Genomic DNA, 25,342 nt, shown 5'->3' on the forward strand with positions numbered 1-25,342 from the left:
AAGCCACTTGCTGAACTTCTCTAAGCCCCCATTCCTTCATGGGAACATTAGCTGCCTCCAAGGGCTGCTGTGGATGAACTGAGATGACTTGCACCAGTCAGGAAGGGCTGGCATATGCTCAGTAACAAGCAGCCCTACAGCCTCCACAGCAGCCAACCCCCAAGGTTTGCTTCTCACTCACACTGCTCATTGCAGTGAAGGGATGATGTGGCAAGTCATGCACTGGCTTGCATACTTCTCTTTGGAAGTGACTCTGCTTATATTTCATTGGCCAAAGCAAGTCACATGGCCACCCCCAATGTCAATGGGGTGGGAAATACGCTTGTCCTCCAGGGATCAGAACCAGCTGTTGTCACAGTAATGGGTGGTACATGCAATGGGTAGCGCCACGCCTGGCACACAGTGGGTGTTCAACAAATGGGCACCGTTATAGGAAGAGTTGAGGGGCGGCAACAGCTAACATTGCAAATCACTGTGCCACATGAATCCAGAAGCAGAAGCCCTCAGCTCTACCCTTGCCTGCCCCTCCCCGCTGCTTCCCAGTTGGAACAAAATGACAGCAGTCATTTCCAAAGAAGGATTTATTGACATTTGGGGCCCCAGCAGAGACAAAGAGTCAGTGGGTACTAGAGGCTCCTGAGGCTCAGGGCGAGGCCTGCGAGGTGGAGCCCATTGCAAAGGAGGCAGCCCAGATTGCAGATGGAGGACAGGCCATGGTAGCGGAAAAAGATCTGGCGGAGGACACTGTACATGGGGTCCTGCTCCCGCAGCTGGCGGTAGGGATCAGAGCCCTGGTGGCTGCCAGCCACCTCCCCGCCCAGGCCCCGCTCCTTCTCCACTTTCTGCAGGGACCACATGGCGGCCGTGGTGTGGGGTTCCAGCCAGCGGGCGTTGATGGTGGCCAGTGTGAGACTCAGGAGTAGCAGGCAGAGCTGGTGGGGCGGAGGGAGGACAAGATGAGCCATGCCTGGGAGGCAGGAGGGAACCTAAGGAGGGTCATTCTGCATCCTCAAAGCCCAGAGGGGACAGCATTGGGTCAAAGCCAGGCCTCCTACCTCCCCACCCAAACCCAGACTAGCAGCCCCAAACAGAGCTCCAACACTCATACCCTGAAACCAGCAGGTCCTGAGGAAAGGCTCCATTGCTGTCTCCTCTCCCCCAAATCTTCTGAACCTCCTCTCCTCTGATACCCAGACTGGAAGTTTCTAGAACACAGCCTATTTCCTGACTTCTGTTCCCCCAAACTGAGGGTATCTCAGGGCAGAACCTCTCTTTTCCAAGTAGGGACAGAGCACCGTAACTGTCCCCTCATTCCCCATCTCCTCTGTGGCCCCAGTCTAGACCCCAGAAGCTGACTTTGGGCCCATAAGGGAGTGAATTAAATGTCCTCGAAGTTCCAGTTACCCATAATCCCTCCTGTGTCTGTAGGATTAACGAACCCCCTGTCAGGCCTCACCTGCCCACATCTGAGCAATATAATAGGGGCAGGGGGAAGGCAGGATAGAGAAATATGAGATGCAGAGATGGTTCCTTGCCTTGTGGCTGGGAAAGTGTGTGGATGGGGGTGGGGGACTCTAAATTCCCAGTCAGGCTGGTTTTTAAACAATGAGCTAGGGTCAGTGCCCTGGCCCAGCTGAGTCACTGCAGCTTGGCTGCAGGCCCAGCTAGGGGGAGGAGAGGGAGCAACAGCCAGGAGAGACACTGGGGAATAGATGGGGCTGCTGGGGATCATTGTGCAGGATGTGCACTGCTCAAGGGTATCCAGAGCCCAGCTTTGTATCCACCGGGAAGGAGGGGCAGTTTTTTGGGTTTTGTTTCAATTCTCCTAAAGGTGTAGCCATAGGTGCTCAGTTGGGTCCTGGGAATGACTCTCCAGAGGGTAGTGAAGCCCAAGCCCGCATACCTGGCTGGTCTCCCAGAATGTGAGCTGAGCCCAGGTGTGCTGTGATGCCAAGATGCAAAGGTTGACGAAGGCACAGCTCATGGAGATGTGGAAGTAGAAAGGGAAGAGTTTGCTCTGCACGAGGCCAAAGGTATGTCGGGGAAGGCCTCGGAAAAGCAGGAAGCCTGTGGGGCACAGGGGACCACATGCCTGTTAGGACATTTCCAGGTTCCCCCTCTCATCCCTGTCCCCACCCTGGATACCCATGTCCAGGCCGAGGGTCCCTACCTGAGACGAAAGTCACCCACACTTGCATGCCCCAGGCCCCTGACAAGACCAGTAGATGGACCACCTTAGTCAGGCTTCCTGGGTCCCCGCCTTCCTCCATCTTGCTGGCCTGGGAAGGAGGCACCGTGTGGGTCAGAGTTTTACCTTTGTCCTGTGGCCTTTAGCCCCTGTGAGAGGGTCACAGCCAATCTAACACAGTTTCAGAGGTAGAAGCCCAGGAATAGGGGTGGGGGAGAGGCCCAAGGCAGTCCTACGACATCCCCAGACCCCATCTCTCCAAATGTCAGCCCTCAAGATCTTAAGGCTCTCTGGTCCCCAACAACCAAGCCACCTCCGAGACCCCCAAATTTCAGCCCCAGCAGCTCAAGATCGGAGCCCTAGGTCTTCAGAGATCACCCCCGCCAATGACTCCCAAGTATCACCCCGGGGACCCAGTTCTAACAGCAGATAGCCCTCCTCTCGTAACAGGATCCCAGACATCACTTTGAAGATCCCCAAAGCACCCTCCGGAGGCGCCATCTAATCCTAGGAAACCCCAAATCTCATCGCGAGGACACCGACCCCACCACTGGACCCGGACTTCGACCGTGAGCATTCAAGAGTCCGAGACCAGAGGCTCCGGGGCCGGATCTCGGGGACCTGGCAGACTGGGCTCAGTACCTCACTCCCGCGCTCCCGGTTGGAACGCGGACCTCCTCGGCCACCTCCCCTCTTGGAAACAAGAATTCGTCCCGCCTCCCCGCTAAGCTTGAAGCCAATCAGATCGGAGATCTGCAGCCTCCTGTACAGTCCTCTTAGATATCGACTAATCGATTAACAAAAACCAGCCTGGAATCCCGCCCCCTCGTTAGGCTTTTATCCAATTACACCGCCGCTCCTAGAGCTGCGGAAGCCAGAAGGCGCCAATGAGGCCTTAGGCTGCATCTGCGGGGGCGGAGCTAAAACGCCAGCCACACCCCTCTCTGTGACTCTACCTTTGGGCTCCGCGCGTTTTAATGCGATGGTGTCCCCACAGGACCAAATTTCACCGTCACAGCTGGGGACTGGCTTCACAGTCCCCGATGGGAGAGCATGAGCAGGTGGTATGTGGTAGGTGGGGGTGGAAGGGGTCGGGAGCCTGGCGGGACCAGGATTCAAGGCCCGGGGGGGCGGGGCCCAGACAAATGACCCCCGCCCCCTCCCCCCGAATTCTAACCTGAAGGACTGAGGGAGAAACAGCTGTTGTGGGAGGGAGGGGGGCTCGACTGGGGACCTGCCTGCAATTGTTACTCAGAAATGCATTTTCCCTTTTCCCCTCCAAGTCCCCCAGGTCCCAGGTTCTCAGTGTGACATTCAAGGACACACACTGAGCTTCCCACTACCATATCAGGCGCTGGCATGGATTAATTTACTTAATCACAACAACGCAGTAAGATGGATAGTATGACATCCCATTTTATAGTTGGGGACATTGAGGCACGGAGAGGTTTAGTAACTCATCTAACATCACACAGCTGAGAAAGGGGCAGAGCTAGGATTTGAAACCAGGCCATCAAGCTGGAGGGTCTCCTTGCTTAATTATCATGCTGTACTGCCTCTGGAAGTGAGGACATCCCTGAGGAAGTAACTCTTAAAGGGGTAGCTTAGAACATATCAGGCAGAATGGTAACTCCTACATCACAGGGTGAGTGTGAAGACCCAGCGAGGGCTTAGGGTAGTGCCCAGCACTCAGTAAGATGCTCAGAAAATACGAACATAAAAAAGAGTTAAGAAAGATTTTACAGAGGAGATGCTGAATAGGGTTTTGAAAGGTGTATAGGAGTCTTTCGGGAGGACTTGGCCAGGGGAAAGACACCAGAGGGCCCAGCAAGGACAGAAAAAGAGAAAGGCCTGTAGTGTGGCCTTCTGGCTGAACGTGACTTGTGGCAAGATGCCCTTCACCTGGAAGTTTTTCCAGACAGACCTGCCCCAGGTTTCTTCAGCTGTGCCAGCCATGACTACACTGGAAGGGCAGGGGGTGTGGTTGTGAGACCTAGAGCTGAGTTCTTCCCTGTTCCCAGCCTCACCTAGTGCAGGCCTGGGCCCCAGTTCAGCTAACATTTATTGAATAGATACCCTTTGCCTCTCCTGCTCATGTTCAATGGCTTCCATTTACCTGGGGAGCCAGTTTGAAACTCGCCTTCTTGGCTTCCCATACATTACTTGAGCTGCCTTTCTAACTTCCTGTTCCTTCCTCCTGGACCCTGCCTCCAGCCACCCTGAATTTGTCAGCACAGAGAGCATGGTTCCAGGTCTCCAAGCTTTTGCACATGCTGTTTCCTGCCAGGGATGTCCTTCCTTTAGGGCCCAATGTTGAGAATTTTTTTCTTTTAGGCTCTTCTCAGGCCTCACTTCCTCCTGTGGGGTCTTCTGGGTCCCCCTCTCTGGATCCCTTCTCACTGCCCAGCCCAACCCCCGGGGCTGGAATCATCTTTCACCCAGATTTGGCTCCTACCATAACTAAGAGGCCCTGTGTTCAAGGCTGAGGCATCTCTGGGATGTCAGGGAGGGTCTGGGAGTCAGGACCTGGGAGCTGGTCTCAGTGCAGCCCCCTCTATCCCCTCTACTCAAAGCAACCCTCTTCTGGCCGGCCTACCCCTGGACCCTGACTGCTCCGTGCCTTGCTACTGCTCACATCCCTCACCCTCCAACGAGTGTTTGCCTGCTAACAAGAAGTGTGACAAGTGCTGGGGTTCGTTGAGGGGCTGCCCCTGGGGCTGGGGAGCAGGATAGGCTGGAGCACTCTGGGCTGGCTCTCAGGAAATCCTCACTCTTACACCCTCCTCTCAGGCTCTTCCTCAGACAAGACCTTGGAATATACTTTTCACTGGTCCAGGACCCTAGAACCAGAGACCTTGGAGCCCCCTGCATCTGAGAACACAGCCACAATTGGTGACTGGAGGCCAGGGAGGGATCCGGGGCCTCAGTCAAATGGATCTCCCCCACTCCCCTACTCAGAATCACAGGAGCACTGTAATGACCAGGACCTTCCAAAGAGGCATCACAGCAACGCTAAGGTCATTCTCACCGGGGAAACCCCTTCCTGCCACACTGCAATTTACCCCTGCAGGGCTTAGGGAGGGGGTTGTGGGGGCAGAGAGTCCACTTCAAGAGCCCTCATACCCTATGTCTTCAGCACCCAGAACAGCGCCCAGTGCTCAGCAGGGCTGCAGCACTGAAAATGTCTTGAATGAATGAAACGGATGCATGATTGTGTATCTTAATGGGGTCCTGTCTGTGATTGTCTCTGGGTGTGACTGCCTGTGTGTCTGTGTGTCTGAGATGGACATGAGTGGGTGCCTTGGGTCTTAGGATTTCGCATGCATGGTTGAGTCTGAGGCTATGTGTCTGGTTGTGTTTCCATGACTGTGTGTCGTTGTACATCATGTACTACTGGTGCTCCCTGCAGACATTGTTGATGTTGTTTGCCCTTAAAGAGGAGGGCCGTTACCTGAGCCCAAGCCAGAGACAGGGCTCAGAAGACCCATGCTACCAGAGGCAGCCCATTGACCTGTCACACAAATGCACTTCTGAGCATGTGCAGGCTGGGGGTGGGGGTGAGTGAGTGGATGGGTACTTGCATGTGCCTGGAGGCAGCTTTGCCTGCACTCGGAGGTCTGGAACACCCAGAACTCAGCCAACCCAAATCGTGTCTAACTCCCACACGCTGAGTTGGGGTGAGCAGGGAGACAGCCCAGGGATGAATTTCTACTGCCCTCATGTCCCCCTTCTCTAGAAGTCCTTGGAGACCGGCTCTTCCAAAGCCAAAGGTGAGAACCTTCCCTCCCAACCAGACTGTGGGTGGAAGCCCTGATATTTTCTACTTCCACCCTCTGCCGCAACCTCAGTGGAAGTCCGCCATTGCTGCCTGTTCATCCCTGCCCCATTGTCAGCTGACTCTTGCCTCTGACCTTGACCCCTACTCCTGCCTCTACCTCTGCTTCAGCCTCCCCCAGCTCCTTACCTTGTCCTCTGCCTCACCCCTACCCTTAGCTTCTGCTGACTTCCACCCTGACCTTACCCCTGACTCTGCCCCTCCCAGCCCTGGCTGACCCTCACCTCTGCTCACAGTTAAGCCCACCGTGATGATCCCCGACTCCCAGAAGCTTCTGAGATGTGAACTGGAGTCACTCAAGAGCCAGCTACAGGCCCAGACCAAGGTGAGCCACCTTGAACCACCCCCTCTGGCGATCTTTGCCTCTGTTTTCCCACCCCCCCAACTCCACTGCACTCCCTGCCCCCCAGACCTGCCTGACCTCTTCCCCTAGGCTTTTGAGTTCCTAAACCACTCAGTGACCTTGTTGGAGAAGGAGAGCTGCCTGCAGCAAATCAAGATCCAACAGCTTGAAGGTGAGGACGGGCCAAGGGTCAGGGTCAGTCTGGAGGTTGCTGGTCCTGTCAGGGTCAGGCCAGCGGGAGAGAAGTTGGGTGAGTCTGGGTTCAGGGCTGGGGTCTGGTCAGGGTTAGGGCAATCTGGGTTTAAAACTGGGCTCGGGGTGGGGGTGGGGCTCAGTTAAGTACCCACCGTCTCTGCAGAGGTGCTGGCCCCCACGAGCCGCCAGACAGACAAGGAGGGGCACAAGTGGGACTTGGAGGAGGGACGGCAGGAGCTATATGGGGCCCTGGCTCAAGGTCTGCAAGGGCTACAGAAGAGCCTGCGTGATAGCGAGGAGGTGCAGCGGGCCCGCACCACCCGCTGCCTGCAGCTGCTGGCCCAGGAGATCCGGGACAGGTGGGTGTTGACAGGAGGGCAGCCTGGAAGCTGCAGGAGGGAAGAGAGGCCAGGGAGAGGGAACCACAAGCAGGATGGGAAAGTAGGAGGGGCCAGAGTAAGGGAGACTTGGGGGCCAGGGAAAGCCTGGGGGGACAAGAGGAGGGGATGGAGAGATGGAAGGAAGTGGGAGTGTGTGGGAGACTTGGAGGCCAGAGGAAGGGAAGACAAGAAGTGGTTGGGAAGGGAGGCCAGGGGATCAGATGCTGGGGTGTAGCATGGAAATTGGGAGGGGAGGGGATGTTGTGGGGGAAGAAGCTGGGGATGTTGAAGATTGAGGGGCAGAAGCCAGGCAATGGGAGACTGAGGGAGTGGGAGGCTGGAGGTCAGGAGGAGAAGACAGGAGGCTGGGGATGGCTAGGAGGTGGGGGATAGTAGCCAGGAAGGGAAAGGTGGGTAGGCAGGTTGGGGGAGAGAGCAGAGCCTGGGAGATGGTGACTGAACACCTGGAGACATGGGAGATGGAGGAGGCCTTGGGAAGGCAGGTAGGCCAGGAAATGGGAGGCCAGGGGTGGGACAGAGAGTGTGGATCTAGGCTGCACTGTCCCCTCAGCAAGAAGTTCCTGTGGGAGGAGCTGGAGCTGGTGCGAGAGGAGGTGACCTTCATTTATCAGAAGCTTCGTGAGTGCCCAAAGCCCATGGCCAAGGGAGGGGGGTCCTTCTGCAATTCCAGCCCTCCTGAGTCCCCTCTCCCCACAGAGGCACAGGAAGAGGAAATCACACAGAACCTGGTGAACATCCAAAAGATGCAGAAGACACAGGTGAAGTGTCGCAAGGTGAGCAGAGAGGACAGGGACCTTGCATGAGTTGGGGGCATGGGGATCTCTGTCAGCCTCTACCATCAGACTGGAGCCAGAAGGCCTGGGTTCAAATCTCAGCCTTGCCACTTACTGCTCTGTGACTGTCGGCAATCACTTCCCCTCTCTGGGCCTCAGTTTCCTCATCTGTACAATAGATATAACAACACAGCCCTACTTGACCCAGTAGTTGCATTAACTGAGTGATAAACACTTTTAAGGCACCCTGGCACGTAATAAATGCTGTATTACACCTTTCACCATCATCATTGTTATTACTACTGTTTTCCCATTCCCCCCGGCCTCAGGTCCTGACCAAGATGAAACAGCAGGGGTATGAGACATCCAACTGGCCAGAGACTGAGGAGTTGAAACCAGGAGGCAGTGGCTCCTGGAGGGATGACCTCCAGAAGGAACTGGGTGACATATGGTGATGCCCAGCTCCCACTCTAACCTCTGACCCATGACCCTCATTTGTCCTGCCCTTCTCCCAATAGATCAAGAGGCAACAACCAGAATCTGGAACCCACCTAAGTCTAGATCTCCCTCTTCTCCCAAGACTCATCTCTGCCCCTGCCCCCACCACAGCCCCCCTACCCCAGCCCTGAGCAGTCTAGAGTCTCCCAGGGCCCCCAGATCCCCATCTCCCCACAGGTCTGCTGTGCACGTGCTACAGAACTCCTTTGATGGCCTCGCCATATCCTCAGGGGGCCGCCCCAAGGCCGCAAGCCTCAGGGGTGAGGGGGGTTGCACACTGCTCCAGGGTGGGAGGGTCATTCTCCACCTTCACACAGGAAAGTCATGTTCAGAGGCCAAATTTGGGGGTCACATCTGTTGGGTCTTATTCTGGGGTTGCATTAGTTCCTGGAGGTTTCATCCAGGGGTTTCTCAGGGTCACCATGATCTTTTTTAAGGGTCAGTGGGGTAAAATGCAAGGGTCATCAAGGCCATACTTTGGTGTTATATCATATTCAAGGGTTATGATCAAAGATCATTAAGTATAATACCAAGGGCACTGGGCCCCTATTCAGAGGTCGCTCAAGGATCCCGTTCAGGATTCATGCCAGAATTGCACCTGTCCCTCCTGCAGGTTATAAGGGGCACCGATGCCTGAGCCCTCCACTCCCCTCCTGGGACTCAGACTCAGACTCAGACCAGGACCCTTCCCAGCCACCGCTCAGCAAGAGCCGCTCCTTCCCACCTGGTGTGGATCCTCCCCTGCCTCACCCCAGCCTTCCCCTCCTGGCCTGCCCTGGAATCCCACAGTATGGACCCTCCCAGCTCCCAACCTGGGCGTCTGCTCCCTGACCTCCATCCTTGGGGTCCCCTGGACTAGGCCAGGCTCTGACACACCCTCTCTCTCCACAGTCTGAGCAGCTGGGACTGCTCTCCCGAAGACCCCTCCAGAGAGAAAATAAACTAGCTGAGACCCTCCTCCACCTGTGGACTGTTGCTCCTGCTGTTTCCTGTGCCTGAGAGTGACCCCACCTCAAATTTACTACCCAGTCTTGGGGAGGGTGTGGAGACTTCAGGGGCTGTGTGGGATGTGTAGGCCTAGGGTCAGGGGACAGTGTGAGGCTGCATTTACAATATGGCAAAGTCAGGGATCAGTCTGTTTAGATATGAGTGGCCAGATAGGTGTTCCACACAAGCCACCAGCCTTCCTTTCTGGGGTGTCCTGACTATCTGGCCTACTGTCCCTACTGCCCAAATGGGGGAAATTGAGGCCCAGGGAGGGAGGGTCGTGGCCCCAGGTCATGCTCTGACACCCTACCCTCCTTTTCCTCTCAGCACTCGCCTGGGTCCTCCCTCTCAACCTCCAATCTCCCTTCCCTCCTGAATCTATTCTGACACGCCCCGCCCCCAAGAACAACCGAGGCTCCACCCCGGATCACGCTAATGAGACACCTCGAGACCCCGCCCCACGGGTTATGCAAATGATGTTCCCGGAGGCCCCGCCCCTCGCCCCGCCGCTGAGTCTGCGCGGCGCAGCCGGGCCGGCAGGCAGCATCTCCATCTCTGCGTTGGCCCGCTGGCCAGCCCTCTGTCTGTCAGTCCGTCCCGCCGCGCCGGGGCCGTCTAGGCGGAGCCGGGGCTCAGGCGGAGGCAGTCTCGACCCGGTGAGGGGTAAGGGCTCGGGGTGCCCCCTATACCCCTTCTTGCGGGCTTCCGACCCTCGCGGTCTGTCTGTCTGGCCAGGGTTCGGTTCCTGTGGGTCGGGTCTCCTGTGGGTCCAGCGCTGGGAGGGGGAGGGGAGGCTGCGAGCTGAGGCTTGGGGACCGGGCTGGGGGAGGGGACCACGGGGAGGGGACCCAGATGAGGCTGGCGGTGATTGTGTGGTTGTCGTTATGTGTCAGAGTGTGGCTGTATGACTGATTGTGCGGCTTCAGGGGTGCCTGTGTGGTTGTGTCTCCTGTGGCTGTCATTGTGCAGCTGTGTCCGTGGGTATCACTCTGATTGTGTGTGTGTGTGTGTGCTGGCTGTGTGGTTGTGGCCACCTTTGAGTGGCTGTGTGACTGCTATTCCAGTGATTGTGTGGCTGTCTTGGTTTCTGTATGGTTGTGTGCCTATGACTGTCATTGTGTGACCGCTGTTGTGTGTTCCTTCGGATGGTGTGTGGGGGGCCGTTATTGTGTTCCAGTATGTGGCTGTGATCTTGTGCCTTTCTCGTGTGGCTCTGTGTGCAAGTCTGTGCCATGGTCCATGTATGTGCCCTTGTATGGCCATGTGGCTGTGGTTGTGGATGGAGCGGTGCTTTCCTATGACTACCAGTGTGGATGAGAGACCATTAATGTGTGTCATTGAGTGCGTTGTAATTGGGGGTGTGACACTGTGACCAGTTCTGTGACGCCCCCATTGTGTGTGGTGACTTTTTTGATCTGGCTCTTAAGTGTGTTGGCAGCCTCGAGTCTATGTTCCTGACGGTGGTGGAGTGAGGGCTCCAGTGGGGCTGTATGTGGGGCTGTGAGGTGTGTGAAGGACCTCCTGTTGTGACCCAGTGACTCCCAGTGTGTTGGGGGAGATTGTTTGATCTGTGTGGGTGTTTGTGACAGGCCGTGTGCACACTGTGCTGTGTGTGAGTGTGCAGTTATATGTGTAGTGGGTGTTGGGCACCTGTCTGAATGAGCGAGCCTGTCTTGTTCACCACAAGGCTGGTAACCAGGGCAGTGCCTGGAACCGAGCAGGCCCTTGATCCTTGTTGGTGGGATGGACAACTGCTCTGCCACGGTATGTGTGTGTGTGTGTTTGTGTGTGTGTGTGTGGTGTTTGGGATGGAGGCTCTTGGTGAGTTGTGTACTCTGGGGGAGCCAGTGTGTGTGATTGTGTCTCTGGGAGGCGGAGGGAGCCATGATCAGGTGGGCATCTCAGGCATCTGGGATCTCTTATGACCCTCACCCCACATGTCACACTGCAGAGCAAGCCACTGGATGGGGCACTGGACTCAGAGTGCCTACCCTCACCTGCCTGGGCCTCCATTTCCACATCTGTGCAATGGGGGTGACCATCCCTGCCCTGCTGGCCACCAGGAGCGGCTGTGAGTCTGTGGGTGTGGCAGCAGTGGCCTGTGGGAAGCCATAGGGCCCTTTCACAGGTGAGGTCAGGCTGGGAGAAGGGATCAAGCAGGTGTGGCTGTGTTGGCCCCTCAGTGCTGGGGACTGAGGTTTGACTAGGGGGAGGGAGAGCACTGAGGGGGAGATAGCCCCCCCCTTGCGATACAGGGAGGCAGACAGACTGGGAGGAGGGGGAAGAACGGAGGGAGGGAGAGGCATCTGTGAGACAAGGAGGGCCTGGCCATCAGCCCAAACCAGTCAGGCACAGCCCATGGGGACAGGAGAGAGAGGACTCTGTGGGCCATGGGGGAAGGAGCTCAGGGGAGGGGCCTGGTGGAGGTGGGGAACAGGGAGTATGGGTCTCATGTAAAGCATGTAGGGAAAGAGGATGGGGTCTCCTGAAAACTAGTGAGGCTGAGGACCCTTCTAAATGGTCCCTTCTTTGCTGGGGGGGTTCCCACTAAGCTGGAGAAGTCTCTGCTAAAGACTGAAGGGAGGGGTCCCACAAGCTAAGGAGGACGTGCCCTCCTAAAAGGTATGGGGGTGTGACCCTCCTATGTAGGCTGTGGGGGGAGAAGACCACGATACAACCTGTGGGGTCCCCAGCAGAGGCTGAGCTGAGCAGGTCATGTCAGGGGAGACCCATGCCTCCAATGAGCAAGGGTGAGGGCAAGACCTGGATTGCAGGGGCGTGGCCAGAAGCCTCAGGGGGCGGAGCCAGGCTCCTCAGCTGTAGCTCCAGGGATGGGGGCTAGGGTGTGGCCAGAGGACTCCCTGAGCAAGGGACAGTGAGCCTCCCCCGAGGCCCTGCCCTGGCGGCCCCACTCCCTTCCCATCTCCACAGGCCCAGCCTTCACCATGGCGGGAGGGAGACCTCAGCTGAAGAGGAGCTTCTCCATTATTCCCTGCTTTGTCTTCGTGGAGGTGAGGATCACACGCTGGTACCTCCCCGCCAGACCCTCAAGGGCACCTTCAGAAGTGGAGCTCCCGGTCTTCCAATCCAGCTCTGCCCATCTTTACAGTGGGACTCTGGGCACCTCATATACCCTCCTGAGCCTCAGTTTCCTCATCTGTCAAATGGGCATAATTTGAGTCCCTTTCTCCTGGGGCTACTATGAAAGTAAAATGTATTAATTCATGGAAGAGGTTTGGTGTGATGCCCTGCCCACAAGAAGCGTTAAGGCTGCTAGTACTTATATCAGTAGTATTCATTCTTTCTCTATTAGTCAGTCCCTCCAACACCCACTGTCTCTCTGAGCACTGGCCCTGTTCTCTCTCCCTCTCCCTAGTTCCATCTCCTATCTCCTCTTCATCTCTCCTTGTCTCTCTCCTTCTTGTCTCTTGTCTCCATCTCTGTGTCTCCATCTCCGTGGCCCACCTCAGGCCTGACCCTCTCTCTCCTTTCTCCATCTCTCTCCCTGCCCTGGCTGGGCGACAGTCTGTGCTGCTGGGCATCGTGGTCCTGCTTGCTTACCGCCTGGAGTTCACGGACACCTTCCCTGTGCACACCCAGGGCTTCTTCTGCTATGACAGTACATACGCCAAGCCCTACCCGGGACCTGAGGCTGCCAGCAGAGTGCCTCCGGCACTGGTCTATGCGCTGGTCACTGCTGGGCCCACACTTACAGTGAGACTTGGGGTAGCCCGGCCTGGACTGTGGGGAGAGCCTCCCAGGAGGCAGGAGGGCCAGGTGGAGGTGGATGGGGGCTGGGCTTGAAGGCCAGGAAGACACCCCCCACCCCAACACCTTGGTCTTGCCCACAGATCCTGCTGGGGGAGCTGGCGCGTGCCTTTTTCCCCACACCGCCCTCAGCCATCCCTATCATTGGGGAGAGCACCATCGTGTCCGGGGCCTGCTGCCGCTTTAGCCCCCCGCTGCGGAGGCTGGTCCGCTTTCTGGGTGAGTGACTCTGCCAGGGGTCAGCTACATGAAGGCATATGGGCCGGGCTCAGCCATCATAAGAATCCCAGGGGGAAGAGGGCCTTGAACTGCCATGATAGTGACTTCATGCGGCAAAGGGGTTAGACATAGTGGAGGTTCTAGGGACATGGTGGGGGGGCGTCTAAGCAAGCCATGCTGGCACCTATAAGAGGAGGGCCCCAAATTGCCACAAGGAGAGTCTCAGGCAGAAAAGACACAGGACAAATGCCAGGGGGCCACAGGGGCAGGGAGATGAGGACCCTGGCTGTGCTATGAATTTGGTCCCAGCCACAATTGGTGGACTTGGGGTAGCAGAAGGGCAGAGCTTGTCCAAAGTAGTGGTCCTTGTGGCAAAGGGCTGGAGATTCAGCTCTGGCTGATTGATGATCCAGGAGAAAAATGATCAATTCAGCAATCAATAGCGAGTCCAGGGACAGGTATAGGAGGCCCAGAATTGCCATCAGTGTGGTCCTAGGAGGTCCCAGGCATGGGTCCAGTCCTGATGTAATGCTACTGAGGGGTCCCAGCCCAGCTATAATGTGTTCCAGAGGAGGGTCCCCTCCTGACATAGTGGTAATCCCAGAGGGACAGAGGCTAGAGGCCCAGAGTGCCATCATGGTGGTCCCAAGGGAAGAGGAACATGGCCCCACTATTATGGGGTATGGTGTTAGGGGAAGTCCCAGGTGTGCCTTAATGGCAGGCATAGGAACAAGGAGACAGGGGCCCAGATGAGCCATAGAGGACTCACAGGAGGACAGCCACTGGGGCATCAGGGCCCTGGCATGAACCCCTTCTCCCATCCGATTGCAGGGGTCTACTCTTTCGGCCTCTTCACCACAACCATCTTCGCCAATGCGGGGCAGGTGGTGACCGGCAACCCCACGCCGCACTTCCTGTCCGTGTGCCGCCCCAACTACACGGCCCTGGGCTGCCTGCCACCGTCACCGGACCGGCCAGGGCCCGACCGTTTCGTCACTGACCAAGGCGCCTGTGCCGGCAGCCCCAGCCTGGTGGCCGCAGCGCGCCGAGCTTTCCCTTGCAAGGACGCTGCCCTTTGCGCCTACGCCGTCACCTACACGGCGGTGAGCCCCGAAATGGGGGCAGGGTTGTACGGGGCGGCCTGCGGGCAGTGGACCCCCAGGGCTAGAGCCTACAGGGTTGAGGCCACGCCTCGTTGCTGTGACACCGCCCCTGGGGCGGAATCTACTCAGCTCAGGCTCTGACTCCTCCCCTCACCCGCTGGCCACGCCCCTAGCTTGAGTCTGGCTGTAGTCTTGACTGCATCACTTGGTATCTGCCCACGCCTCCTGACCTACTAGTGGCATGCCTGAAGGAGGTTATTGGTTCTTTGGACCGCAGGGCCTGGAGCGCAGGACTCCATCTCCTGACGCCAAGTTATGTCCCCTCGATGCTATAGGTCCTGGATATTTGCTGGGTGACTGGGTAGTGAGCTTTCAACTCCATTCCCTGGATCTCTTGTCATTCACTTTGTCCTTGCCCTTTATTGATCTGGCCATGCACCTGACTCGATTTTGCTGGAACTTCCTGACTTTGTCCCTTGCATTTCCCTGGTTGCACCCCCTGTTGCTTTGACTCCTTTTTCTAGCATTGGGGATTATGCTTCTAACCCTATGGTCCCCAGGGGTTTGGGGACCCTCCTGGAGCTCCTGGACCTGCCTCTTGGGCCCTGACTCCACTCTCTGGTTCTGTGGCCACACCCCAACCCAGTATGCATCTTTCCCCATCTGGGACTGGTCCTCCAGAGACTTGAGCCCCTACCCACTGCTCTTTAATGCTCTGGTCACAACCCCATCCCTGCAAGGGCCCACTGGGGGTCCATGACTCCACTCCCTGAGCCCCTGTCCCCCTGGCTCTGTTCCCTGGAGCCCCTAGCCAGAGCCTTCATCGGCTCCTCAGGATTCTGGCCATGCCCCCTAGCCTCGAACGCAGTGTTCGGTTGCGTTTGGCGACTGCCACTGCCGTGTGTCCTCTGACCCATCTGGCTTTTGCAGATGTACGTGACACTTGTGTTCCGTGTGAAGGGCTCCCGCCTGGTCAAACCCTCACTCTGCCTGGCCCTGCTGTGCCCCGCCTTCCTGGTGGGCGTGGTCCGCGTGGCCGAATATCGCAACCACTGGTCCGACGTGCTGGCCGGCTTCCTGACCGGGGCGGCGATCGCCACCTTTCTGGTGAGCCTCTTAACATCTGTCCTTGTCCCAAGAGGCAGGACCATATGATGGTGAAGGGTGTGGACTCTGTGTGATCTTGGGCTAGTCCCTTAACCTTACCTAGCTTGGACATTCTCATCTGTCAAATGGGATAACGGCACTGGGACCAGGATAAGGCAAGTGAGGCCCTCGCTTTGAGTACAGAACCTAAGAGTCCCAAAACACTCAATAATAAAGATAAATATTATTTTAATGAAGCATTTTTAAAAATTAATGCAAAAGCCCATAATGTCCAAAACATCAAAGATTCAAATGAGGGCAGGATCAGATCCTGCTGGCACACGACTTGGCCTTGCTTATCCCCACCCTTGTGGAATAAATAATGATAGTATCTATCCTTAGCAAAGTGGGAACAACAGGGTTCTGCACATAGTAAGCACCATTAAAGTGTTGTTTTTGAAAACCTGAGCCTCAGTTTCCCTGTCTGAAAAATGGGGATGGTAATTACCTTATTAGCCTCAGACCTCAGCCCACCCTTCTCCCTCTGTCACAGGTCACCTGTGTCGTGCACAACTTCCAGAGCCGGCCACCCTCTGGCCGAAGGCTCTCTCCTTGGGAGGACCTGAGCCAAGCCCCCACCATGGATAGCCCCCTCGAAAAGTTAAGTGTGGCCCAGGTAAGGGGGGCTGGGGGCTGCTCCCGGCTGGAGAGGGTGGTGGGTGGAGGGGAACCACGGAGGTAGACAGTCAGGCAGGAGATGGGGGGTCTCAGGGCCATGGATAGGTAGAGAGATCGCTTATCTCTGTGGATCCAGGTGTGCCCCCTTCTCCCTCCCAAGGGGACCTGGTTAATCCTGAAAACTGGTCGTCTTTTCCACTGGGTTCTCTGCCCGATGAGCCCCTCGTGGCTGTGGCCAGCGGGGCCCAGGGGGCCGCTAGCCCCTTCCCTCTGCCTCTTTGCTTCAGGAACCTGAGGCCTGCAGGCCGCATTCGACACCGGCACGGCTCACCCCATCCAGTGAGTGTCAAGGGAACGCGGGGAAGTGGGGGGACCTCCAGATGGCAGTCACTGCCACAGAGGTCTCACCTGTGCTCTTGTGGCCCCCCTCTAATCCCCTGACTTCTGATTCCTGATCCCCAGAGCCGCAGAACTGCGCCCGCCGTGGCCACCTGATTCCCAGCTGCGTGTCGTCCAGGGCTCCAGCCATGTGTTCGTCGCCCCGTGTGCCCCGCCCTCGATTGAGGTCTGAGCCGACGCCCCTGCCTCTGCCCCTGCCCCTGCCAGCGCCAACCCCCAGCCAGGGCCCCTCCCCCTCTTCCCCTGGGCCTGGGGGGCCAGGTGGGGGGGGTGGCCGTGGCCGGAAGCTGCTGCTGCCCACGCCCCTGCTGCGGGACCTGTATACCCTTAGCGGACTCTATCCCTCCCCCTTCCACCGGGACAACTTCAGCCCTTATCTATTTGCCAGCCGTGACCACCTGCTGTGAGGCCTGACACCCACCCAGAATCTACCCGGTCCCCATTTCTCCCTGCCACATGTGTGTGCGTGTGTTGTGTGAGTGCCAAAGCCCCTGTCCCCAAACCAGCCAGGCCCAGACATCAGAGGATGACTGGAAGGACATCTGAGGAACCCCCTGCCTCTCTTGCCCAATGGGACATCTTCCAAGTGGGCAAAATTGGGTGGGGGGTTCTTGCCTCCTAGGATTGACCTTTTAAGGGCCAAAGCCCCCCCCCCGGCCATTGCTCAGCCAGTGGGGGCCCCCCAGTTCTCAGAATTTTAACCAAAAGGAGTTTACTCCAGCCAATAGTAGCCTCCCCATTACTTCTTAGACTCCTCAGGCAAGTGGGCAACTCCAGCCAGTGTTCAGCGTTTGAACAACCAATAAGAGTCCTTGGTTCTCAGAATTTTTAGGGTGGGTGGGTATGATTCCAGTCAATGGGGGACCACCCATGTCTAAGCATATACAAAGGAGAGGAGGGAGATGGGGTCATCCTTTGTCATTGGGTACTCTCTCCTCAGAATCAGAGTCCAGTTGGAGGGTAGGGGGCAGGCTCCCCCATGGCAAGGTCCTTGGGGTGCCCCTTCTCCTCTCTGCCCCTCCCCCACATGCAATCTCTCACCCAGTCCTCTTGACTCCTTACTTATGCAGGGCTTGCCCCAGTTCAGAGGTTTTGGGTTTCAGGGTGCTGTCTCCCCTTCTCTGTGCCCAGGCCACCTCAAATCCTTCTGTTGTTTATTAGGGCTGTGGGAAAGGACTTTTTTTCCCCTTAGAACCCACCCCTGTTCTTCACACTGCCACCTATGCCTCAGCCTCATACAGTTGTGCCATCACAGAGGCATGGGTGGAGCAGAGAGGGTTCTCCACCCTAGGCAGCCAAAGGCTGTGGGCAGGGGAGACACTGCCCCCCCCTTTCCTGCCTGCTCCTCATCTTTAATAAAGACCTGTTTGTAACAGAAGTTTGGCCACCTGCCTTCCTCTCCCAGGTGGCAGGGTGTGGAAGACTTTAATTGTGGGTCTAGGTATCAGTGAGGCTGGATGTGGAGGTATTGTCACAGTATCTAAGGGCGATTGTGGAGAAGCACTGTAGGGCTGTGGGATCTGTTACTTGGCTTCAAATCCTGGCTCAGCATTTTCTGGTTGTGTGGCCTCAGGAAAGTTCATTAACTTCTCTGTGCCCTTATTTCTTCATCTGTCAAATGCGAGCAGCCCCACAAGCCACATGTAAGGCACACAAACACACTGTGAGGGACCTCACTTGACTGTTTTCCCCAGATGGCTGGTCTGTTTCTGACCATGACCAGGGTGCAGAGAACACAGGGAATAATAGGGTGAGGGGACCCTAAATGTTCTAACGGTGAAGGGGATGCTGAGGATGATAGGAACCTCCAAGCTGAACCCTTGAACTACATGGACTACAGCAGGGATTCTGATCATGAGCTTGTGCTGAGAACCAACCCCTGAGGACCCAACAGAGACCAGGGAAGGTAGTAGGAACAGGGAGCCACAGACCCCCCTCCCCCCACAAACATTTTAGCTCTAAGCAGCTTCAGACAGGCCATGCGGGGCAGAGTCAACCAGAAACTAGGAAAGGGGAGTCTGCTTTCCTTTGTTCCTCGTTTACTCACTCATCCACCCACTTATTCATTCAACGAACACTGTGGGGCACCTACTACATGCCAGGTGCTATTTAGTTAAGCACAGTGGCTGCAGCAAGTGAGCAGAACAGACACAAGATCCTGCCTTCATGGAACTCATGTTCTAACACCCGAGAGACAGACAATAAACAAGGTATATAAGTTATACATAATACCACAATTCCAAATTTCAAGGTCTGAAAACCAAAAATGTTTTCATAACTCATCTGTGGCAATATCTGGCCTGAACTGACATAAGGTTATTACAGTTTTTATTAATTTAACTTTATATGAATATTCTTATGTTTTGTTGCAGATAGTGTTTGGTTTCGAATGTCATCCCAGGTCCAACTAGGGGTGTTAGTACATAGCATTACGTCTTTTGAAAATCTGAAAAATTCTGAACTCCAAACTCTAGGATCAAGGATTTAGGTCAGGGATTGAAATCTCTGATATGTTAGGTATTGATAAGTGATAAGGAGAAAACTCAAGCTAGAGAACACAATGGGGCAGCTTTGGAATAGGGACACGGTTTGCAGTTTAAAGAGGGTGGTCAGGGAAGTTCTTTTGGAGGAGTTGGCACTGGAGATGAGGTGTGAAGGAGGGAGGGAGAGGAGCCAGGCAAATATGCGCGGTCAGGGGCGGAGGAGAGTTCCAGACAGAGGGTGCAGCAAGAACCAAGGCCCTGAAGTGGAAACGTGTCTGCTGTGTTCACGGAACAGTGAGGAGACCTGTGTGGCTGGAGCTGAGCCAGCGAGGGGCAGAGGGAGAGGAGGTGGGGGAGGTGGTGGGGTTGATTGTGGGCCCCAGGGGAATTAGATGGGAGCATGAGAGGGCTGAAGGCAGAAGAGGGACAGAATCATGGAGTCCCCTGCTTCACCGCCCAGAGCTCCTGTTTCCAGGGATTGCACCCTTGAGACCCGTGGTCCCTCCTGTTGCACAGCTGCTACCACTGCGGGCAGGGAAAGAAGCAAGACTTCAGCACGGTGGACAGCGCCCACCAGCCAACCCAGTTGGCGCTGTCCATGGTTCTGATGCTAAGCACGAGCTAGGAAAGGGAAAAGTCGGGGCCGCCAGAGGAGACAGCAGCCCTGGTCTTGCCCACACCCCACCCTAGGCTGGAAACTCTTAGGTAGAAACTCCAGACTAAAGTGTGCTTTCTTATTCAAAGGGCTTCTTTAATTGACCCAGTGGGTCTCATAGCCTGTCAAACTCAAAGGGACCAAAACCAAGCTCTGCTTTACAATGTAAGTCAGACCACAACCCTCCTCTGCTCAAACCCTCTCAGGGCTCCCCATGGCACTCTATGTAAAAGCCAAAGTTCTCCCAGTGCATCCAGGCCTTTACACTTGCAGGTGCTTCCACCTGGAATGGTCTTCTCCCACATATCTGCATGGTTCACCTCCTCAGCTCCTTCAAACCTTTTCTCAAATGTTACCTCCTTAGTGAGGCCTGCCCCTACCATCCTATTCACAATTGCAAGAACCAAACAACTAGCCTTTCTAACTTCCCTGTGCTAACTTTTTTTCTTCTTTCACACACTTATCATCTGCTCATAGACTATTTAAACTTCTCTTTATGCTTGGTGGCCATTATCTCCTCCCTCACTAGGATGTCAGTCCTCCAGGACAGAGAATTTTTGTCTTTTCACTGCTGAACCCCTGTGCCTAGAACAGAGCTGGCCAGGCACACAGTAGATGCTCAAGAAATGTTTGCTAAATGAATGAACTAATCACTGGAGGATGCTGATAAACCAAGGAGAAGCACACACTGAACCTGAGCTGTCCACTTCCCTGTACCCTCACCCTTCAGTCCTGCCTCCTTCAGGGAGTCCCTCTATGGTAAGGTTCCTTCTATCAGGATGTGAAAATGGGATCTGGAGAAGTGAAAGAAAGAAGTACTGTGTTCATGAGAGATACACCGAATGTCTGCATCTCTGCAATGTACTCACTCAGCTACATTTAGGAGCATCTACTGTATGCCAGGTGCTATTCTAGGAGCTGGGGACCCAGCAGTTAAAGAAAGATGGACTCTACTCTGGTGGAACTGACATTCTAGTGGGGAGAGAGGCAATCAAATTACTATATAAGGTTGGAAGTGATGAGTTGTTTGAAGAGAAAGATGATAAGCAGTTAGAATAAAGGAGGTGTGACTTTACACGGGTGGCCAAGGAAAGCCTCTCTAAGTAGGTGATATCTGAGCAGAGACCTGAATGGAATGAAAAAAAAATGAGGAAGCTCTGGGAGCTGAGTGTTCTAGGCAAGAGAACAGCAAGGCAAAGGACTTGAAATGGGGCTATGTTTGGCATGCTCCCATGTACAAAACTGCGGAACTGCAATACGGGTGTCACTACTAGGTGCCTGTGCATTTAGAGTGTTGCAAAGTGAGGTGAATCATGGGGCTGAGGTAGTGCATTTGACAATGCAATCTAACAGTGTGCTGTGTGTGTGCGTGCGTGTGCGTGCGTGTGTGTGTGTGTGTGTAGAGGGGTGTGGGGGTGCCTAGCTGTGTGAGTGGGTGTATCATAGGATGTTGTTCAGCTGTGTTCTGGCCCCAGAGGGAGAGCGAAATCCCTGGAAATCACAGTTCTGCCCTGCCCCTGGGTCTCCTGGCAACAGCACCACTTTGAAGTTACCAGGAGACAGAGTTGCCAGGGCAACAGGGGCATGAGTGGCTGCTCTGGGGAGAAGTCTAGGTGAAGAGACCCAACCAGTGATCACTTGATCACTCACTTTGTTCCTCCTTCTCTCCCAGTTTTATATCGATCCTCCCTTCTTTTCTTCACTCACTCCTTTAATGAAACTCTATTGAGAATCTACAAGGCGCAAGGCACTGTTCTGGGAGCTGGAGATACCAAAGTGAACGTGACAAACAAGGTCCTGTTGTGGCTCTCCCTCAGTCTCCCAGCCCCTGCCCCTTTGCCTCGTTTCTTCTGGCCCCTTTTTTGTTCCGTGGTCCTGCCTTCCCCCACCCTCGTACCCCAAGCAGGACTCCAGCAGGCCCCCAATCAGTGAGGAAGCTGAGACTCCCCTTCTCAGATCCTCGGAGGTGGCTGCTGCTGTTTTGCACACGAAAATCCACAAGCCTGCAGGCCCAGACAAACACTTGCGCAGGTACTCAAAAGCAGAGAGTGGAGCACACAGCTCATCCATCTCTCCACCTCTCCACTGTCATTGGGTGACATCAGCAGAAACACAGATACATGCTCATCACAATATTCTTGAGATATCATGAGCTCCATATTACAGGTGAGCAAACTGAGGCTAGGAGACTTTAAGTAATGTATCAGTGATTAGGGCCTGCTCCCTCCAAATCTTAGCCCTTATGTTGTCTGATTAGCTGATTAGCTCACAATAATAGTATTCGTGCTGCTTCCGCCGGCGGACTCACCCAGGGAAGAACCTTATCTCCCTCAAAAGCCTCCTTTTCTTCCTCAGACTAGGTTATTTGCCCCTTCACCAGGGAGGAGCTAGGAAACGTCGATTTGGCTTTGATGAACAGATCCTTGGACCAATGGAGAAGCTAAGTGCACTGTAACCAATGAGACCTCATCTTGGGCGGGATTAAAGACAGGAAGGGGCCGCCGATTGGACAGAGGTACGCTGCGAATGGCGGAGACGCTGAGGCGGGTGCTCAGCTCAGGCAGCGCGGCTGGGACCGGGGAGGGGAACACAACTGAGGTCGGACCGCCTTTGCTGCTGCTCGGTGGCCCAGGCTCTGGAAAGACAGCCCTGCTATTCGCATCGGCCCTGGAGGCGGCAGGGGAGGGTCGAGGCCCAGTCCTTTTCCTGACCCGGAGGCCTTTGCAAAGCCTGCCTCGCGGGACTAGAGCCCCTCTCGAACCGCTGCGGCTACAGGTAGGGAGAGGCAGGACCAGAGGCGGACCAACCAGTAGCGGGGCGGATGGGGGAGTAACAGGTAGGCCGACCTATGGCGGAGACGAAGGAGGGGCAAGCCAGAGCAGCCTTTACGGGATAGATTCTGGAATGAGTCGGGGGTGGGACCATGCGAAGCTTTGTTAAGATTGAGTGAGAAACTACCCAATGATGGGGCGGAATTAGCAAAAGCCTGTGCCAAAAGGGTGGAGTCAGGGGCGAGGAAGGGGTGGGGCTAAATCTGGGTCTTGTCTTGGTTGGAGTTGGTTTCTGGGCAGCCAGAGTTAATGATAGGGTCCGACGCTACGGGCGGGTTTTCTGTGGAAAGACTGCCCTAGAGATTTGGCAAAGACGTACCTTTTCTCAACTAATACCGGCCAGTGGTGAGCGCTGTATTAAAAAGAAGGGGGAAGGAGAGGCGCGATCAGAATAGTATTCAACTACTCTGAACAGCTTCACTCTGGAATCACCGTCCTGGGGAGTGAGAGCCTCGTCCAGGAAAGTATGCAAGGAAGCAAACCGTCTATAGCTGGGAGCCTGGCTTCCTGTGCTGAATCTGACCCTTTCCTTTTTTCCTCTCTGTAGAAGATCCGCTTCCAGTACCCACCCTCAACCCGTGAGCTCCTCCGGTTCCTGTGCTCTGCCCATGAGGCCCGGGGGCCAGTCCCCTCTCTCCTGCTGCTCGACGGCCTGGAGGAGTACCTAGCAGAAGACCCCGGGACCCAGGAAGCTGCCTACCTGGCTGCCCTGCTTCTGGACACAGCTGCCCACTTCAGCCAGGTTGGGCCTGGCGGGGGCTGTGGGCTCATTGTGGCCCTCCAGACCCAGGAGGGAGACAGTGGGGATGCCCTGCAGCTTGCGCTGCTCCAGAGGTATTTCCCTGCCCAGTGCTGGCTGCAGCCGGATGCACTGGGCCCAGGTGAGCACTGCCTCCGAGCCTGCCTGGAGCCAGGTGGGCGGGGTCCTAGGGCAGAGTGGTGGGTGGCTTTCCGACCAGATGGAGAGATGACAATCACCCCATGCCCCCACCAGCCTAGTGACCCCAGCTCAGACAAGGGTTCAAGCTCTGGAGGCCAGCCTTGAGCTTTGGTGTGTGACAAGCTCTCTGTGCCTCAGTTTCCCATGACTGGAATACCTACCTCAGGGACATGAGCAGATTCAAAGACCTAAAGATTATAAAGTGCTTTTTTCTCTTGTAAACATAGCATTTTCACATCCATATTGTGCCCAGTCAATGTGTTGTTTAATTTTGCTGTTTTGAACTTTATAAAAAGAGTTTCATGATAAATGTAATCTTCTTAGACTTCCTTCTTCTCCTACTCAGCATTGTCACTAAGATAGGGCCACATTTTTTTCACTCACTCCTTTTTCCCTACTGCATATAATTCCGTGGGTGACTATACCCCAATTTACTCATCAGTTTGGCTTACTTACTGCTATTAACATTCTTGCAGACATGTCCTGGTTCATGTATTCGAGGGGTTTTAGGGTAGATACCTAGAAGTGGAATTGCTGGGTATGTTCATATGTTCAGCTTTCCTAGGTTATGTGAAACTTTAAAAAAGTGGTTAAACCCAAACTCCCAATTCTAGCCACTTGATGACATTCGGTGTCATCAGAGTGCTTTCTTAGAACAGGGCTGATTCAGAATAAAGCCTTATGAATGCATGTTATTGTTGTTATTAGTGGCAGGGACTAGCTGGCGTTTCATTAAACAGCTTTTCTCTCCTGGGTGCACAGCTAAACTACATTTCCCAGCTGTCCATGGTTCTGTTAGAGGAGCCAGATAGTTAGATATGAGCAGAGAAAGGAGGACGCAGGCCAAATGGCAGGAATTGGGCAAAAATGGAGGAGCACAGGCCAAATGCAGAAAACCATACAGCATGTAAACAACAGGGGTCCCTGGGCAGAGAAGGAAAAGGAGGAACCTCTGGGCTGATAAGAAACCACACATTTTGGGGTGACAAGTGGCCTGGAGGCCAACAAAGAAAGGTGGGAAAAGGCAAGAATCTCTAGTGTCCGAATGTAACCTTTTGCAACTTATGCCCTCATTACAATAAAATTAGCTTTGCAGATAAGAAGTACCCATCATGCGCCGATGCCATGACACTTCCGATCCAAACTAAATAAGGATAAAAATCCATCTTCCCTTTGGGAAGGTGTAGTTGGGATGAAAATCAGGGAATACAAACCCAAACCCTTCCCTCCCCAGTGAATAGTCTGCTGATTCATTTTTACGCTCTATGTAACCAACTTGCCAAAGAAACTCAGGGCAGCCACTCACTTGAGCCTGCCTGCTCTCCCAAGTGTACTATCTATCCTTTAATAAATCCCCATTTTACTTTCTTAACCTCTATGTCTTGTCTCTGAATTCTTTCTGCGACGAGACAAGAACCTGATCATTGGCAACAGCTCTAGCCAGGGTCTTATGACCATTTCTGGCCAGGAGAATTTGTGAAGAGAGAGCACTCACCCCTAGGCTAGATCCCTAAAATGGCCCACAGAATATTCTGCTGTCTCCCTCTTTGCTTGTTGGTTGGCGAGATGCAGATTATCCATCTAAAGGCCCCAGAGTTGCCCTGGGCAAAGCCACAGTCTGGCCTTCTGACTCATCCCAGGGATAGCTGTCACCTTGTTTCAATTGAGATATGAGGGAAAACATTTACTATGTTAAGTCACTCAGATTCAGGAGTTGTTTGTTAGGGCAGCTAGCATAACTTATACTGACTAATTCATTTTATTTTATTTATTTATTTTTCATTCTTTTTTTAAAAGCTTTCTTTTGGGGGGAGGGAGAAATTAGGTTTATTAATTTTTTTTAATGGATGTACTGGGGATTGAATATAGGACCTTGTGCATGGTGAGCACATGCTCTACCACTGAGCTATACGCTTCCCCTAAATTCACTTTATTATAATTATTATTATCATTATTATTA

General features: G+C 54.7%; 4 protein-coding genes across 9 annotated transcripts; 3 read left to right on the forward strand and 1 right to left on the reverse strand.

Moving 5' to 3' along the window:
• Positions 1 to 563: 563 nt before the first annotated feature.
• On the reverse strand, positions 564 to 2,964 carry TMEM205 (transmembrane protein 205). Of its 2 annotated transcripts, none has more exons than XM_010966867.3 (4): positions 2,831 to 2,964; positions 2,171 to 2,279; positions 1,904 to 2,067; positions 564 to 932 (listed from the first exon to the last, which is right to left on the reverse strand). In XM_010966867.3, the coding sequence occupies exons 2-4, from the start codon at positions 2,268 to 2,270 to the stop codon at positions 627 to 629; spliced, it is 570 nt and encodes a 189-aa protein (XP_010965169.1). In that variant the 5' UTR covers positions 2,271 to 2,279; positions 2,831 to 2,964; the 3' UTR covers positions 564 to 626. The 2 variants fall into 2 exon arrangements, with proteins under 2 accessions (XP_010965169.1, XP_010965170.1); XM_010966868.3 differs by having other exon boundaries at positions 2,732 to 2,864.
• CCDC159 (coiled-coil domain containing 159) lies at positions 2,960 to 8,190 on the forward strand. The gene is made up of 10 exons (XM_010966866.3): positions 2,960 to 3,252; positions 4,762 to 4,880; positions 4,979 to 5,205; positions 5,925 to 5,958; positions 6,260 to 6,348; positions 6,457 to 6,538; positions 6,725 to 6,920; positions 7,513 to 7,580; positions 7,659 to 7,735; positions 8,065 to 8,190. Exons 1-10 carry the CDS (start codon positions 3,242 to 3,244, stop codon positions 8,188 to 8,190), a joined length of 1,029 nt encoding a protein of 342 aa, XP_010965168.2. The 5' UTR covers positions 2,960 to 3,241.
• PLPPR2 (phospholipid phosphatase related 2) lies at positions 8,132 to 17,851 on the forward strand. Of its 5 annotated transcripts, XM_045504121.2 has the most exons (14): positions 8,132 to 8,186; positions 8,411 to 8,493; positions 8,847 to 9,021; positions 9,125 to 9,224; positions 9,548 to 9,883; positions 11,172 to 11,291; positions 12,152 to 12,231; positions 12,746 to 12,934; positions 13,072 to 13,207; positions 14,039 to 14,310; positions 15,241 to 15,417; positions 15,950 to 16,072; positions 16,362 to 16,413; positions 16,537 to 17,851. In XM_045504121.2, exons 3-14 carry the CDS (start codon positions 8,863 to 8,865, stop codon positions 16,878 to 16,880), a joined length of 2,088 nt encoding a protein of 695 aa, XP_045360077.2. In that variant the 5' UTR covers positions 8,132 to 8,186; positions 8,411 to 8,493; positions 8,847 to 8,862; the 3' UTR covers positions 16,881 to 17,851. The 5 variants fall into 5 exon arrangements, with proteins under 5 accessions (XP_045360077.2, XP_045360079.2, XP_045360078.2 ...); XM_045504123.2 differs by lacking the exon at positions 8,132 to 8,186 and having other exon boundaries at positions 8,356 to 8,493; positions 15,950 to 16,056; positions 16,537 to 16,707; XM_045504122.2 differs by lacking the exons at positions 8,132 to 8,186; positions 12,746 to 12,934 and having other exon boundaries at positions 8,356 to 8,493.
• Positions 17,852 to 22,121: 4,270 nt separating this feature from the next.
• Positions 22,122 to 24,758, forward strand: SWSAP1 (SWIM-type zinc finger 7 associated protein 1). The gene is made up of 2 exons (XM_010966859.3): positions 22,122 to 22,386; positions 22,990 to 24,758. Exons 1-2 carry the CDS (start codon positions 22,138 to 22,140, stop codon positions 23,485 to 23,487), a joined length of 747 nt encoding a protein of 248 aa, XP_010965161.2. The 5' UTR covers positions 22,122 to 22,137; the 3' UTR covers positions 23,488 to 24,758.
• Positions 24,759 to 25,342: the final 584 nt, after the last annotated feature.

This window comes from Camelus bactrianus, chromosome 22 (assembly GCF_048773025.1).
Source record: "Camelus bactrianus isolate YW-2024 breed Bactrian camel chromosome 22, ASM4877302v1, whole genome shotgun sequence".
Classification (NCBI taxonomy): Eukaryota; Metazoa; Chordata; class Mammalia; order Artiodactyla; family Camelidae; genus Camelus; species Camelus bactrianus.

Bases quoted from the DNA above. Each gene is read 5' to 3' on its own strand.
- PLPPR2 (XM_045504121.2), top strand. From the start codon at position 8,863: ATGCCTGAGCCCTCCACTCCCCTCCTGGGACTCAGACTCAGACTCAGA. The intron at 9,884-11,171 runs GTAAGGGCTCGG...GTCACACTGCAG, and splicing joins CAGTCTCGACCCGGTGAGGG to AGCAAGCCACTGGATGGGGC. The intron at 11,292-12,151 runs GTGAGTCTGTGG...CCATCTCCACAG, and splicing joins GCTGGCCACCAGGAGCGGCT to GCCCAGCCTTCACCATGGCG.
- SWSAP1 (XM_010966859.3), top strand. From the start codon at position 22,138: ATGGCGGAGACGCTGAGGCGGGTGCTCAGCTCAGGCAGCGCGGCTGGG. The intron at 22,387-22,989 runs GTAGGGAGAGGC...TCCTCTCTGTAG, and splicing joins TCGAACCGCTGCGGCTACAG to AAGATCCGCTTCCAGTACCC.
- TMEM205 (XM_010966867.3), bottom strand. From the start codon at position 2,270: ATGGAGGAAGGCGGGGACCCAGGAAGCCTGACTAAGGTGGTCCATCTA. The intron at 2,068-2,170 runs GTAGGGACCCTC...TGTGCCCCACAG, and splicing joins GTGGGTGACTTTCGTCTCAG to GCTTCCTGCTTTTCCGAGGC. The intron at 933-1,903 runs GTATGCGGGCTT...CCGCCCCACCAG, and splicing joins CATTCTGGGAGACCAGCCAG to CTCTGCCTGCTACTCCTGAG.
- CCDC159 (XM_010966866.3), top strand. The intron at 4,881-4,978 runs GTTCGTTGAGGG...CCCTCCTCTCAG, and splicing joins GAAGTGTGACAAGTGCTGGG to GCTCTTCCTCAGACAAGACC. The intron at 6,349-6,456 runs GTGAGCCACCTT...CTCTTCCCCTAG, and splicing joins AGCTACAGGCCCAGACCAAG to GCTTTTGAGTTCCTAAACCA.